Below are 14,236 nucleotides of genomic sequence, written 5' to 3'. Positions count from 1 at the left end.
TTCTGTTTTTAGGCTTCTAGTTACGGAAGATTACTGGAATAAAATATGATGAATTAGTTATTTTAAATTAGTTTAATTATTTCATAAATTTGAGAACTATTTAAAAAATGGCACCACAATATGACATGTTAGAATAAAGACAGCAGAAATATTGTGGTGTTAAATACAATATGGACAATGTGTGTGTGTGTGTGTGTGTGTGTGTGTGTGTGTGTGTGTTTTACTTACATTGGCTGTATCCTTGGTGGAGAGTGACAACTTACATATAATTACAAAAATCAGTTACAGGTACTGAGAAAAAATATGTAATCATATTATATTTTTTCACTGTCACAAATATATTAGAACCTACAATCTGTGCAGTTATAACTTTAAAGTTAAACTACATACATCGCAAAGTAACAACAGCAGAGCTCTCTGGGTTGATGTCCATCTCTGCAGTTTTCGAATGGAGAACTCTGTAAGTGGCGTTTGTTTTATCTCCAAAGTAATGGATTTAAAACAAGAGGGTCAATGTTATGAGACAGTAGCACGTCCCAATAGTGTGCATACTACATGCAACAGCACATACTTTTTAAGGACAGCTGCAGTACCTACAAAAGTAAAAAGAAAAAAGTATGGGATTGACATCGCAGCCTTCACCCTGGCACCTGGCCTGAACCAGGACGCCAAGGCATGGGTAGTTTGGCCCACTAGAGGGCAAACATGAGTGGTGGAGCCCCATTGAGCCCCTCCATCTGCTCCCACAAGACAGTTTGTGTCCTAGAATCCAGCCAGTATTCCTACACTGAAATATGCCTCAACAGGGCTGCTGAATGTTTCTGATGATCGGTTTATGAACATGCTACATGGAAGTATAAAATCGCCTGAAATATGAAGGCACTGAAACTACATAGAGATTCTTCAAGACAGGGTTTCAAAATGTGACATAATGCAACACTGACCATTTGTTTTCACTGAGCTTTAATGGTGCAAATTACTTAGGAATTGATAAAGTAAATATCACACAGACAGCAGGAGGCTCCTCTGGTAATCAGCCCGGGGGTAAACAGCGGATACTCACACTATTTACATGGCAAATTCAAAATTCTTTCTCCAAACACATCAATCACAAAGCTTGTAAAACTCCCTGGGGCCTGAAGTCAGGTCAAACAAACCTGTAGCAGAAACAAACACTAACAGAGCTCTGAGTTTAAAAACATATGTAAAACCCATTCTGAAGCGAATGGTACCAAATTTATTATCTGACATTTTACAACCATCACAAACAGTTTGTAAACACTTAAAATGTGAGAAAAGGCTCAGATCACTCGCCAAATACATAAAATGATATATATCTCAAAATCATACATTCATAAGTGTGCGTTTCTGTTGTACCTTTGCTCACAAAAAGTGAGTGTAAAATCTTGATTACAAAGGACAAAAATCCCCCCAAAATATGATTTGTACAATTAAATGTAAAATTGTATTTAACACTAAAATAACTGACATTTCAACACAGTGCACTGAGACTCTCTGTGGTGCAGAGAAAATGGAGCGGCTGGTTCAGACTGGTGACCAGTTACAGTCTCTCATTCATGACAGACTGATTTATTTCACCAGCTGGGTGCGAGCGCATTCAGTCCCTTTAATGCCACCTCGAACCCCAAAAAACAGGCCTGACAGAGGAAGAAAGGAAACAGGTAGTTCAGTCAGTAAATAAAAGGCTTTCCTGAAGTAAACAAGAAGAAATATGAGAGCAAAATAAGAGTGAAGATTTACCGCATTGGCAGGGAAGGCTCTCAGAAAGACAGCATTGAATCCCTTATAGAGGGCTTTAGGTCCTTCTTCTCTGAGCAGTGTTCTCAGGACATCAACCAGACCTCTGTACTTCCCGTCTGCAGCTACACACACACACACACACAAAGTTAAACAGAGTGAGAGCAGCATGTTAATGTTGTAGTTGCTTGAGGTGGAGCTAGTTTTCCTACTTTATCACTCGTTCGAGGACGTCATGATCACAACAGTTAGGGCAAACTTGACCAATCCCTGTAAATTCTGCTCAACTTTGCAATGTGCTGTTCTGCAACGTTGTAAAAACCTGCAGGTTCACAGGAAGTGACCACCATGAGACGGTGTATCATCTCTAGTCAACAACGCTCTGTGCTTCTGATCTGTAACGTTGACAGGAAGTGACCACCATGAGCGGGTGTATCATCTCTAGTCAACAACTCTCTGTGCTTCTGATCTGTAACGTTGACAGGAAGTGACCACCATGAGACGGCGTATCATCTCTAGTCAACAACTCTCTGTACTTCTGATCTGTAACGTTGTCAGGAAGTGACCACAGGACTTGACCAGCAGACTTCACTAAAAGCTGATTGGCTGTTGAAACAGGTGACGTGCTTTAAAACCAGCCGCCGGCCATTTGACCAGCTGAGTGTCAGGTGACACCATCAGCCGGCTTGAGTTGAGCTCAAACCGGCCAGTTCACACCGCTGACACTTTTCTCTGCAACGTTCTAAAACGGTTTCATCTTCAGTCTGCACCTGGTTTATCGTCCACAGAACGAGGCTGCACACCAACATTTTCAGAACAAAATAGAACAGGGTGCAGAACTGAAGATGAAACCTGAACAGAGGTTACATAAAACCAGAGTGACCGTCCTCTACTGACCAATCAGACTGCAGGGTTTCTAGCTCCACCTTTTAGTACCAGATCTGTGTGCTAGGTACCCCAACAGAGGGGGGACCAAACATGGGGACGCTAAGGAACGCTTCTGTTGGTACCATCCACAACTTTTACTGTGGAAACAGAAAAAAAGTGTACCGAACTGAACTGAACCGGACTGTACTGCTCGATGGAAACAGGGCTTAAATTTTTCCACCACTGATTACAGAGCACAGACAGTTTGAATATCGCCGTCTCTTTTCCTCTCCTTACATACGACTTTGTTCCTCTGTAGAGCTCAGAGCAGAGCTTTACTTCGTCTCTCACCTGTCTGGAAGTTGGATTTGAGGACATCTGGAGGAAGAGCGATCGTCCAGTTTAATATCCCAGCGATGCCACCAGCCAGGAGGATCTTGGGAGTGCTGAGCTGAGAAACACTAAAAGACACGTATTCAAATCAAAGATGACCACCAGGACTAAACACTGCACCCGGGGTGACAGGGCCTTTTCCACTGCTGCCCCCACCCTCTGGAACTCACTTCCTAAACACATCAGAGACTCCTCCTCATTCTCCACCTTCAAGAAAACCTTAAAACACATCTGTTCAAAACTGCCTCTGAAGTCAGTGTACTTTGCCCTACCCCCCAATGGAGTTTTTATTTTTTTTGATTGCTATTGTTGCTCTTTGTAAAGCGTCTTTGAGTATCCTGAAAAGCGCTATATAAATCCAGTGTATTATTATTTATTATTATTAACCTCGTACTTAATTAACAAGCTTCTCCACAGTAACTCACCTTTGACCCTCAGGTGTGAGGAGGTTTTTGAGGTATTCATATGTCAGGAAGTACAGACCATTAGAAGGCACGTCTGAGAGACAGAGAGACAGAAGGACACGTGAGGCTGTAAATCATCACTGCCCTTCGGATTCAACAATCCCACACATTCAGTCATTCTTCTCTGCTGGACGTCACACGACACTTACAGAAATCAACTAAGTACATTTTCTCAAGTACAGTTTTGAGATGCCTTACGTAAGCCTCTTTCAGACCTCGTGTGCATACGCAGTGCTTATAACCAGACATTTAATGCATCACTTACTACAGTCCAGAAATATAGTACACGTTACTGTCAGAGGAGCCATTTTGCATAATGAGTACTTTTACTTATTGTGCTCTAAATATATTTTAATGCTAATACTTTTGTACTTTTGAATGAAATTCAACACACAGACTTTTTAGTTGTAAAAGAGTTTTTTTTACACTGTAGTACTTTTATATAGGTATCACATCTGAACAGACACAGTCACAGTGATGTTTACCTCTGATTAGAGTAAGAACAGTCCCTTTGTAGACACTGCGGATCCCCTGTGCCTTATAGAGCCGCACTGCACAGTCCAGAGGACCTGCATACTTCGACTGTCCACTGCTGGCCTGCACCTGGAAAACACATTTCCATATTTTAATTTATGTTGTACACATTTTAGGTACCTGTAAATCTTTTCTTTTCATGTCACTTTACACTTCAGCTCCATTCAGAGGAAATGTTTTACTTCACTACATCTATTGGTCACCTTCAGTTATAAGCTACTTTACAAATCCAGGTTTTTGTACACAGAACATCTGAAATAATAATAAAATATTATGCTTTTTATAAAGTAAGCTACCCAACAGTTTATACAAGTACAGCTGAAAATATTACTTTAAAGTCCAGTGTGTGGGATTTAGGCAACTGTTGTTACTTTCCAGAGTCTGATTAATAATACAAAATATAATAAAGGAATTAATCATAATTTTATCATAATTATTAATATTATTAAAAAAAATTCTGAACACATTAATGCATCAATTATTATAATTCAATAATGTAATAAACACTCTGAAACGGTCCATTCTGCAAAAAAAGAACTTTTACTTCAGGTACTTTAATTTGTTTGATTTAGGGGGATATATTTGCAGAAATGGAATATAACATAATAAGTACATATTCTCCAGCATATAATCATCTGAAAATAAGAATCATTGTGTTTTCGTTACCTTGGAATGAGACCTTTACATCTACATAGGGAGCGGGTCTCTACGGAGATCGCCATGTTGCACCGCCATGTTTCTACAGTAGCCCAGAGTGGACAAACCAAACACTGACTCTAGATAGGGACATTTGCGTTTTGCTCACCAGTAGATGCCGCTAAATCCCCTAATCCTCAACACTGCTCCTTTAATTGACAGGACCCCATACAAGATAAGCGGTTACAGAAATAATTGGCAACCATTTTGATAATAATCATGATAAAAGTCATTTTTCATTCAAAATGTCAAACATTTGATTAATTGTGTATTTCAGAGACATTAAACTGTGATGGGAAAGTCCGACCAACAACCATTATATTATGTTTTAGTATTTTGTGTTACTTTCATCATCATACACGCATATTGTACTCTTATTACTGTTTTTTTCCTTTGTCTTGTTCTAGGTACTGATTTGGTTTTAAGTATTTGTTTTGTCTTAGCCCTGTCTTGGTTTTGTAACGTTCTCATTTATCTTACTACTTGTGTTTTTGTTGTGTCACTGTTGGATTGATTAAATATTACTGTGTTTTCTTCCTGTTCTAGTTAAAAAATTCAATTAACAGATTGTGGGGAAAAAGCCAAATATTTCACAGTTCTGACTCAAATATGAGGATCTGCAGCTTTTAATGATCTTAGTGTGAATGTATAAGTAATCATGTTGAGGTGTGCGCTGTTGGGAATTGGGAATATACCATTGTGAAGGTGTCACTTCCGGTTCTGGGTAGTTATGTTGCCATTTCTCACTGTTTTCACCACTTTTACAAACCATAAAGTGAAACAATTACATTAACTTTAGCATATGAAACCATAATGAACACCTTACCTGCAGTAAACATTTGATTCTTTCTCCTGGAGCCACAATCACTGTCGTGAAGACGCCTGCCAGACAGCCAGACAGGAATATCTGAGTGTGCCTGAACAGAACAGAGTAGAATCACCATCAGAGGAACTACGAGTCAGGTGATAATTCTCAGTAGGTTCATCACAAAGTGTGACGCCGGGTTCACACTGCACAACATTTGTGTCTGTTCAGACAGTCACTATGTCAGATTAGGTGCTGTGGAGTCATAAAACCTTGCCATGACTTGGCCAACTGACATGACAGACAACACACTGGTCCATGACCAATCATCGCTTGTTGTCTTTCATGACGTGAGTGATGTCACTGGATTATTCTTGTCTTATTTCTATTATTATTATTATTACTGTTATTTCAGTCACTGTGTCTGTTCATGTCCCAGCTGAACTGTTACTGCAGTAACATAAAAAATGTCACTGAATCCTCCACAAATGGTTCCTGCAAATTTTTCACAATAAAAGCCTTTTTAGAAAATGAAGGTATTCACTCAACTGAAATGATCATGGGCTTTTAATTCTAAACAGATACAGGAAGTGTTAAGTTTGAAATGACGGTGTGATGCATTTAATTTAACAGAACAAACAGGAGCGGATTAAAAATAAAAACAGAATGAGAAATAAAGGCCTGTTTCTAATATAGTGTGTTTGAAATGAAGCTAGTAGCCTCTGCTACCCTGGAAATCCAGAGTTCTCGCGAAAGCACAATTTGAATTTGCTCAGCGAGTCACTCTGGCAATCAGTAGGCCTAATGATACTCATTACCCATGCCGTTGTAGCTGAGCTGCACCAATCACATCAGTGTATTTGATATAGGCGGGCCAGAGGCGAGCTAAACAGATGACGACAGCACTGCGATGACAAAGTCCGGAATCAGTCAGTAAACATTGCAAGATGGCTACGGATGAACACCAGTTGTTTGAAACGGCTTTGGCCGCTACAATGAACGAGTTAGACTTGGCTTTTTCTCTAAAAGAGGAACAGAAGACGGTGCTCGAATCTTTCCTTTGCAAGAAGGACGTTTTTGCTGTTTTGCCGACCGGATACGGTCTAATCTACCAGTTAGCTCCGCTGGTAGCTAAGCTCTGGATACGTCACCCCATGTATTGTTCTGATTGGTCGTAGTGTTATCCAATTGCGTGCAGTGATATTTTCAAATGCATGCTTGGTGCCGCCCCTCGAGTTGGGCCATTTGCATTAATCATGGCCAGACCCTAAATCTTTCTAGATTTGGGTCTGGATTTCCAGGCTAACCCTCTGCAGTTGTGTTGAGTAAATTTGGTTTCTGTGAAGTGCTGTAAAGTTTAGTTGATTCAAAACACACGTTAAACACACGTTAAACACACATTAAACATGGCTTAATAGAGACAATTTCAAACACAAGTACACAAATCAGCTTCACTATAACTCGCAGCATTCACAGACAAACATTTTCCCCACAAATACAACATGCTAATGTTATTAGCACAAGTCTATGGCATTTTACATTGTATAAATTAGCCTGGCAACCAGCGGACTTTTCCTCTGCTCATATGAAGACAGGATAAATCACACACAAGACTCAAACTGCTATTTTTGTGGAGGCTTTATCGTCTTCACAATTTATTTGTTTCTTATCTGTGAAATTAAAGTAAATCAAAGCTTTGTTTCCACTGAGGGAAATGGTTTCAGCTTACAGAGACAGACAGGAGGTCTGTGTCACCAATAGGCCATGTGTAGTTACATTTCTGGGGTGGTGCATGTGAGGCTCTACGTCGATGCAGAGCCTACAGTGTAGGTACGGCATTGATTCGACACAGACGTACAAATCCTGCATCATTCGCCTCATCAGTCATCAGCCCCCTCCACTGGTGTCTAGACTTGATGGGGGGATTTATCTATCTACTTTGGTTAAATCTTAATCTTCACTAGTCATCTGTTAATCTGCTCACCCATATTTCATACTAAACATTACCTTTACTTCAGTCTTCTGTCTCTTCTGATTGAAACAGTGTTAAGATACACAGAAAAGTTGTCTGTCAACCAACTAGTGATGAAAGAAGAAAATTCATGGAACCAAAGTCACGTTTGGAGACCTCAGGCTGATTATGAGATATTTACAATACACAGAAATGAGCAGTGGCACAGACACAAGCAGCCTGTGTCCTTACACACTGTTCTGTTTAAGGCCAGTGTTACATCCTGTTCTTTGTGTATGGGCTAAAATACTTGGCAGCACAAATATTCTCAGAGGGAGTAAACAGCTGATGGAAAAAAACATTTTAAACATGCCTTTCCTTTCCAGTAAAACTTAACAGAAAACATATGCACATGCAGCGCTGGGGAGGGGAGGAGGCACAAACACTGCAGGTTTACAGTGGATGTGCTTTTGAGAAACACAAGGACTCCTGCACGTGTGACATTGTCACATTATATATATATAGACAGGGTGAAAATGAAAGGAGCTGGGGGTGGGGACACAGTAACATGAGGAAAGGGGTGTAGAGGAGGTATGTTGCTACAAGAGCAAATGACAGCAGAGGGGAGGGCAGCAGAGAAATGGTTATATATAGAGCTCGTATTCTAGGTACTACAAACAAACATCTGTGTGCGTGTTTACTTACGTTAGGGGTTTGTGAGGGTCTGTCTGTTGGAGCTGTTTACCCAGGCCAAACCCAAAGAAGCTGATGGCCATCATCGGAGCCACGCCCGCCAGGGGAGCCCCCATACCTTTATAGAGGCCGAGGATACCCTGGACACACACACACACACACACACACACACATGGAAACATAACACACAGACATCAATTATCTAAAGCTGGAAATGTGTGTCAAGACTTTCCTAACAAGTTTTCTTTTTTCTACGAGTTATTTTAATTTGTGTGAGGCCTTTCGATTTAATGTGCGGATAAATAAACTGAGATAAAACACTGGAAATTAAAAAAAAAAAAAAAAAGTGTTCATACCTGGCTGAGGAGGAAAAGTTGGTGTGTCGATAAAAACAAACTGCAGTGGAGCCAAACTTGAACAAATGATGACATAAACATGAAGCATGTGACTTATGTGAAGCATAACTTCTGTATTTCTTAACATGGACCCTATTTTCCCATGTTTTTGTGTCTAAGTGACGACCAGGAACAACCATTGTGAGACTGGTTCAGTATTGAGAGAGACTGCTGCAGCAGCAGTTGCGAAACAGGCAACTGAGCAGCGTCAATGTACGTCCACTAAAAGTGTTTGTTTTTGTCGCTGACAGACTCAGACTGCTATTCAAAGTGTCTGACAACATTATGGAAAGGATCCTTACAGAGATAGACCTCATTGTGAAAGATTAAGATCCTTAAAACCATTCCCAAAGATGTGGTGAAGCATTGTCAGACTAGCATTACTAGCTAACATTAGCTAACTTTAGCTATTATATTCTACCTTCTAGGTCAACCGTTCTCAGAGGTCTGGTGAAACGCTGTTAACAATTTGGGTCGTGGCTGAAAACACAAAGTTACTTCACATTGTAATTGCATCCAACTCGAGGCACGTTTCAGACAATGCTTTAACATTGATGTTGGACATTAGTTGACTTTTGACAAAAGACGGAGAATTCTGATCCAAATCTGCTGCAGTTTCTCACTGAGTTTTATTTTTTTATTTCTCCCTTCTATATCCTGCTATTTTCAAGACTAAGGCTCAATCCCAATTCTCATTTTTACCCCTTCCCCTTCGTCTAGCCGTTGCCCCTCAAAACGGAGTGCCAAGGGCTAGGGGTGAAGATATTCCCCTAAGAAATGGGACAACACTCGATTACTGCTACGTCATTTAACGTTGTCGCTAGCTGGCTGCTACGTCAGCAGAGGCGACAAGTGTTTTATCACAAACATTCAAAATGCTGTCTGCAAACGTTGTAATGTCCATTGCTTGGGTTTTAGTGTTATTTCTGCAGCTGTCCACAAGTCGCAGAAATCAAAGGAGAAGATATCTTCGACGCATACAAGTGCTGATGGACCAGTTTTTGGTACGTATGGATTGGCTGTGAATAGACGTTTTGTTGTATTTAACATTAACCGAGCTAATCAACACTAATGTTAGCTAACGAGCTTACCTAAACATGTGTAAACATTCGTGTATACATTTATAGCTCGCTTTGGCTGCTTGTTGCGCCATTTTGCCGGTGTTCACACTTAACTGTGGGAAAATTCCATGTACCCCTTGGTTGCTAGTGTGGTACGGGAAAATCTTCGTTTTAAGGGCTATTTGGCCCTAGCCCTTGGCACTTGCACTCGATCCACAGGAGAATTGGGATACCCCTTCCCCTCACGTGAACGTGCAAAACTAAGGGGGAGGGCTAAGGGGTGGAATTGGGATTGAGCCTTAACGTGGCCTTTTTTCCCCCAAGTTGATCAATTGGAGCAGCCGTAAACAGTTCAAATCATAGGCATTTGTGCAGTGCTGGTAGTCTTTGCCTCCAGCTGCCTGCCCTCCATCTGGACATTGCACCGATGTATGACGTCACATGCAAAGAAGCTATTTTAGAAAATGTTCTTCCGAGTTACTGGACAAAAAAAACAAGCTCCAGGGGAAATATGATCTAGGTTGAAAAATACATAAGTTAGCCTTTAAAGTGAAAACATGAGGGGCCGTACACATGCCATGTTTTTTGCGCCCTCAGATTAATTGCTTTCAATGTAGACGTGCAGCAGGTGTCACTCAAACACCAGAGCGATGCGGTCACAGTGTGCACATGATGGCCGCGCCCTGAGATAAACTGAGTTGAACTTTTGGAACGCAGCAGCGCGCACCGCGTATCATGTGACAAGGACCGACCAATCACAGCTGACAGATATCTTTCTCTTCTTCTGTAAATATTCAGTCTGATAAACACGGAGACGTTGATCATGTTAGTGCAGGGCTACCCAGAGCTTTACATCTGTCCCACAGACGATAGGCCTACAGCTCCTGGAAGAAGATCAGCTCTGACCTCAGGATTTCAGGTAAACAGGCTATACGATGCTTGTCAAGGTTGCTTAGCAACCTGAGATGCAACCTGTCGCTGTGCTCTTGGAAGCTGGCACAGAAAAGGCACAAGACTGACCTCGTGTTTTCCAGGCAGTTAAAGACGTGGCATGTGTACGGCCCCTGAGATGTGTGTGTAGCGATGAGGAGACTGTAATCTTCCTCACATTATTATATGATGAAGCAAATAAATGTCATCTTTTCATCATGTTTTCCTCCACCTGGTTTTTCATCATGTGAGCATTCAATCACCTCTTCTTCTTCTTCTGTAGCGGTTTAATGGACACAACTGGAGAATCAGCTCCACCAGCTGTTTATCTCCTTCCCACGACAGCAGTGGATGGAAACAAGTGTTTCCTGGACTTGACTAACTGTGAACTGTTATCAGCAGTTTTTGTGGAACTGTGTATGTGTATGTGTGTGTGTGTGTGTGTGTGTGTGTGTGTGTGTGTTTTACCTCTTTGGATATGGTCTTGCGGAAGCAGTCATAGGTTCCTGTGTAGAGCACATACTGAGCGCAGGAGGCTTTGGGCTGTGTCTGTAGTCTCACCTGGAAGACAGAGTTTAATGAGAAAGGTCAGTCACGCGCACACACACACACACACACACACACACACAGATCTGGCCGTGTGTTTTGGAGGTAAGGACTGTTGAGACATGATATAAGGGAAACACCCATTGTGTCTGCTGCTCAGCTCACTGATAACAGAACAGGGTGTTGTGAGTGTCAGTGACAGTTACAACAACAATCAGATACAACATGCTCACATTTAGATACTCTCACATAAAATACCCAATCATCAGCTTCACTAAAGGTCACTGTGTAATGAAGCTACATCAGACTGACATAGGTTACACACAGTGGGAGTTCAAGGAACAAAGTGACATGGCTGGGAAAAAAAATGTATATATATATATATATATATAAAAAAAATAAAGTAATAAAAATTGTTCAATTTATTAAAACTTTACTTGGCATTTCATCATAACAACTTAGAAAGACATTTTTCAAATTAATTTAGTTTATATATGTTCAATTTTCTAACTGTTAACTTTCGCTGTCCCTCATACATCTGTCATTACCATCTCACTCATGCTGGAGAATTCTCCTCTGAAATGCATCTGTTTTCATCTGTTGCTGTGCATTAATTAAAGTGCTACACACTTATCTGTCATTTTTGGATTGGCACCCATCATACTCTGAGGACATTTGAGTTGAGCATGCCAATTCTCTTTTTATCGCTATTCTTTTTATTGTTTGAACCTTTTTTATGTCTCAAACGAGCCAGCTGGCCAGAAGAAGATAGTTACATAAGAAATGCTGTGGTAGTTTACCAAGTGATTTATTTTAAAGGAGGGTTAAGTGTTAAAATGTGTTGTTTTTAAAAGGTAGTATTTTCTTCATCTTTTGTTTGTCATAAAAAAGTTGTCATAACCATCACAATACATTTTTTGATAGAAAATGTTTTTTGTTATCTTGGGTCTGACCTCAATCATTGTGGTAATGTTAAAAAGTCTAACTTTGCATTTTCTAAAAGGATATATTGCAATTCAAATATTTTGATTAGTACACAATATTTCATTGTTGAGCCAAGGCAAAAAATTAAAAAGTTAGAGAGAACATGTTGTTAAAATGTATTTTAAATGTACTTACAAATATTTAGAACATGCTTCTTAAAGAGCATGTGTTGTATTTACTGGAATGATTGCGAAAAGTCATATAATTTTGTATTAAAACCAGTGTTTTGTTTATGTGATGGTGATGACATTTTGCTGTGACAACTTTGAAAAAAGCATCATAATATCAAAAATATCATGAAGTATGATCAAAGCTATGTTATGATTGTTGTTCCAGACTAATTAATAAACCTTTTGAAATATGAAAAACAGAGTTTAAAGAATATTATTTTTTCAAAATTCCAAGAGTATACATATACACATATATATATATATATATATATATATATATATATATATATATATATATACATATTCTTCTATTCATATTCTATATCTATTAATTTATTTGTTGAGTAACAGAAAATGCGATGTAAAAATGTGAATTGTGAAGTTAAACTGAATATTTTGAGTTTTTTGACAGTTGGTTGACTAAACCAAACATCTGAACACATCACTGACATGATAAATAATAATTAATCTTCTGTACTTGTCCCTTACAAATAACCGATTACTACCATCCACACCACACTCAGCCTTAAAGCCTCATTCCTCTTTCTGTCTGTCTTGCAGCAGCCTCTCGGCCTCGGTGACATGTTAAGCTGATTTATCAGTAATCCTCTCCACACCTTCATGTGATCTGTGACTTCTTCCACCGTCAGTATCTTTAAAAAACAAACACACCCTAGAATAAAATCTACAGGAAAACAGGAACTAATGATAATAGAAAAAATTTAGAGAAGCTTTAAATAAACGTGGGGTCTCGCAGTGTGTGAACAGCATGCTGTCCGTCACCTTGATGGTGTCCAGCGGGTGTCCCGCCAGCAGCAGACAGGCTCCTGCGACTCCTCCAGCCACGAAGTTCTTGAGCGGAGAAACTCTTGGCTCTTCCCCCATCCTCTCCCCCGCATGGCCAGGGCACACAGCCGGGTCACGGTCCACCTCAGTCCCGCACACACCTCCGCTTACCTGTCTGTCTGTCTCTGTGGGAGTGGTGAGACACAGTCACCCTGTCTGTCTTTGCCACGTACAGGGAGACGCTGGACTTTGCCTTCAGACAGCTGAGAGGGACAGACAGCTGCTTCTACTGCAGACCTGAACAAGTACAACACACACACACACACACACACACACACACACACACAGTGTTAGTACAATTTCACAACTCACGTGTCTGCAGACTGAGTGTGAGTGTATTGTTGTGTACTCTGTAGAATCTGTAACTGTGCCGTCAGTGACACAAAAACAGCGACCTCTGGTGGTTGGGACATTTTTGCATCAACATGAATTAATTACCTTTTATTACTCACAGACCTCTGAGACAGTATGATGCAAGTATCTGCTAACAGTTTATCAAGTTTTTAATGTAATTTTTTTTTTATCGAACCTTTATTTGCCTTGTTCACCTGCTTAAACAATCGAGCTATACATCAGCTTCAAATCACACCCATTTTGGCCCCCCTGCACTGACTTCCAGTCTCTTTTACAATTCATTTTAAAGTTCTTTTAATCACATACAAGGCTCTCAATGATCTGGCAGCGGAGCATATAACTGAGCTTCTCACAGGCCCCTCAGGTCTGCTGGTCTGGGTCTTCTAACTGTTCCAGAGTCCAGGTTAAAGACCAAGGGAGATTGAGCCTTTTCAGTTCTGGCTCCTCGGCTTTGGATCGGCCTCCCACTGAGCATCAGATCAGCTTTAGTCATGTAGACATGGTCCCACTGAGCATCAGATCAGCTTTAGTCATGTAGACATGGTGAAGACGTCCTGCTGAAGTTCAAACTGAGCATCAGAATGATGAAGAAAGGTGATTGAAGTGACTTTGAACGTGGCATGGTTGTTGGTGCCAGACGGGCTGCTCTGAGTATTTACTGGGATTTTCAGCACAACCATCTCTAGGGTTTACAGAGGATGGTCCCAAAAAGAGAAAATATCCAGTGAGCCAAAATGCCTTGTTGATGCCAGAGGTCAGAGGAGAATGGCCAGACTGGTTCAAGATGAT

At 40.5% G+C, this 14,236-nt stretch overlaps 1 protein-coding gene across 1 annotated transcript; it reads right to left on the bottom strand.

Annotated features, from left to right (window-relative positions):
* Positions 1–954: 954 nt before the first annotated feature.
* Positions 955–13,440, bottom strand: si:dkey-150i13.2 (mitochondrial carnitine/acylcarnitine carrier protein). Its single transcript, XM_050064017.1, has 9 exons — positions 13,031–13,440; positions 11,016–11,108; positions 8,174–8,301; positions 5,539–5,629; positions 3,968–4,085; positions 3,444–3,516; positions 2,977–3,086; positions 1,762–1,883; positions 955–1,658 (listed from the first exon to the last, which is right to left on the bottom strand). The coding sequence occupies exons 1-9, from the start codon at positions 13,130–13,132 to the stop codon at positions 1,596–1,598; spliced, it is 900 nt and encodes a 299-aa protein (XP_049919974.1). The 5' UTR covers positions 13,133–13,440; the 3' UTR covers positions 955–1,595.
* Between the last annotated feature and the right edge of the window lie 796 nt (positions 13,441–14,236).

Source organism: Epinephelus moara, chromosome 16 (assembly GCF_006386435.1).
Source record: "Epinephelus moara isolate mb chromosome 16, YSFRI_EMoa_1.0, whole genome shotgun sequence".
Classification (NCBI taxonomy): Eukaryota; Metazoa; Chordata; class Actinopteri; order Perciformes; family Serranidae; genus Epinephelus; species Epinephelus moara.
The sequence above is the reverse complement of the archived record's forward strand: the minus strand, read 5'-3'. Positions and strand labels throughout refer to the sequence as shown.

Coding starts and splice junctions, on each gene's coding strand:
- si:dkey-150i13.2 (XM_050064017.1), bottom strand. CDS start 13,132: ATGGGGGAAGAGCCAAGAGTTTCTCCGCTCAAGAACTTCGTGGCTGGA. Junction 1,884..2,976: donor CAAATCCAACTTCCAGACAG/GTGAGAGACGAA, acceptor GTGTGTGTGTAG/CTGCAGACGGGAAGTACAGA. Junction 1,659..1,761: donor GAGCCTTCCCTGCCAATGCG/GTAAATCTTCAC, acceptor TTCCTCTGTCAG/GCCTGTTTTTTGGGGTTCGA.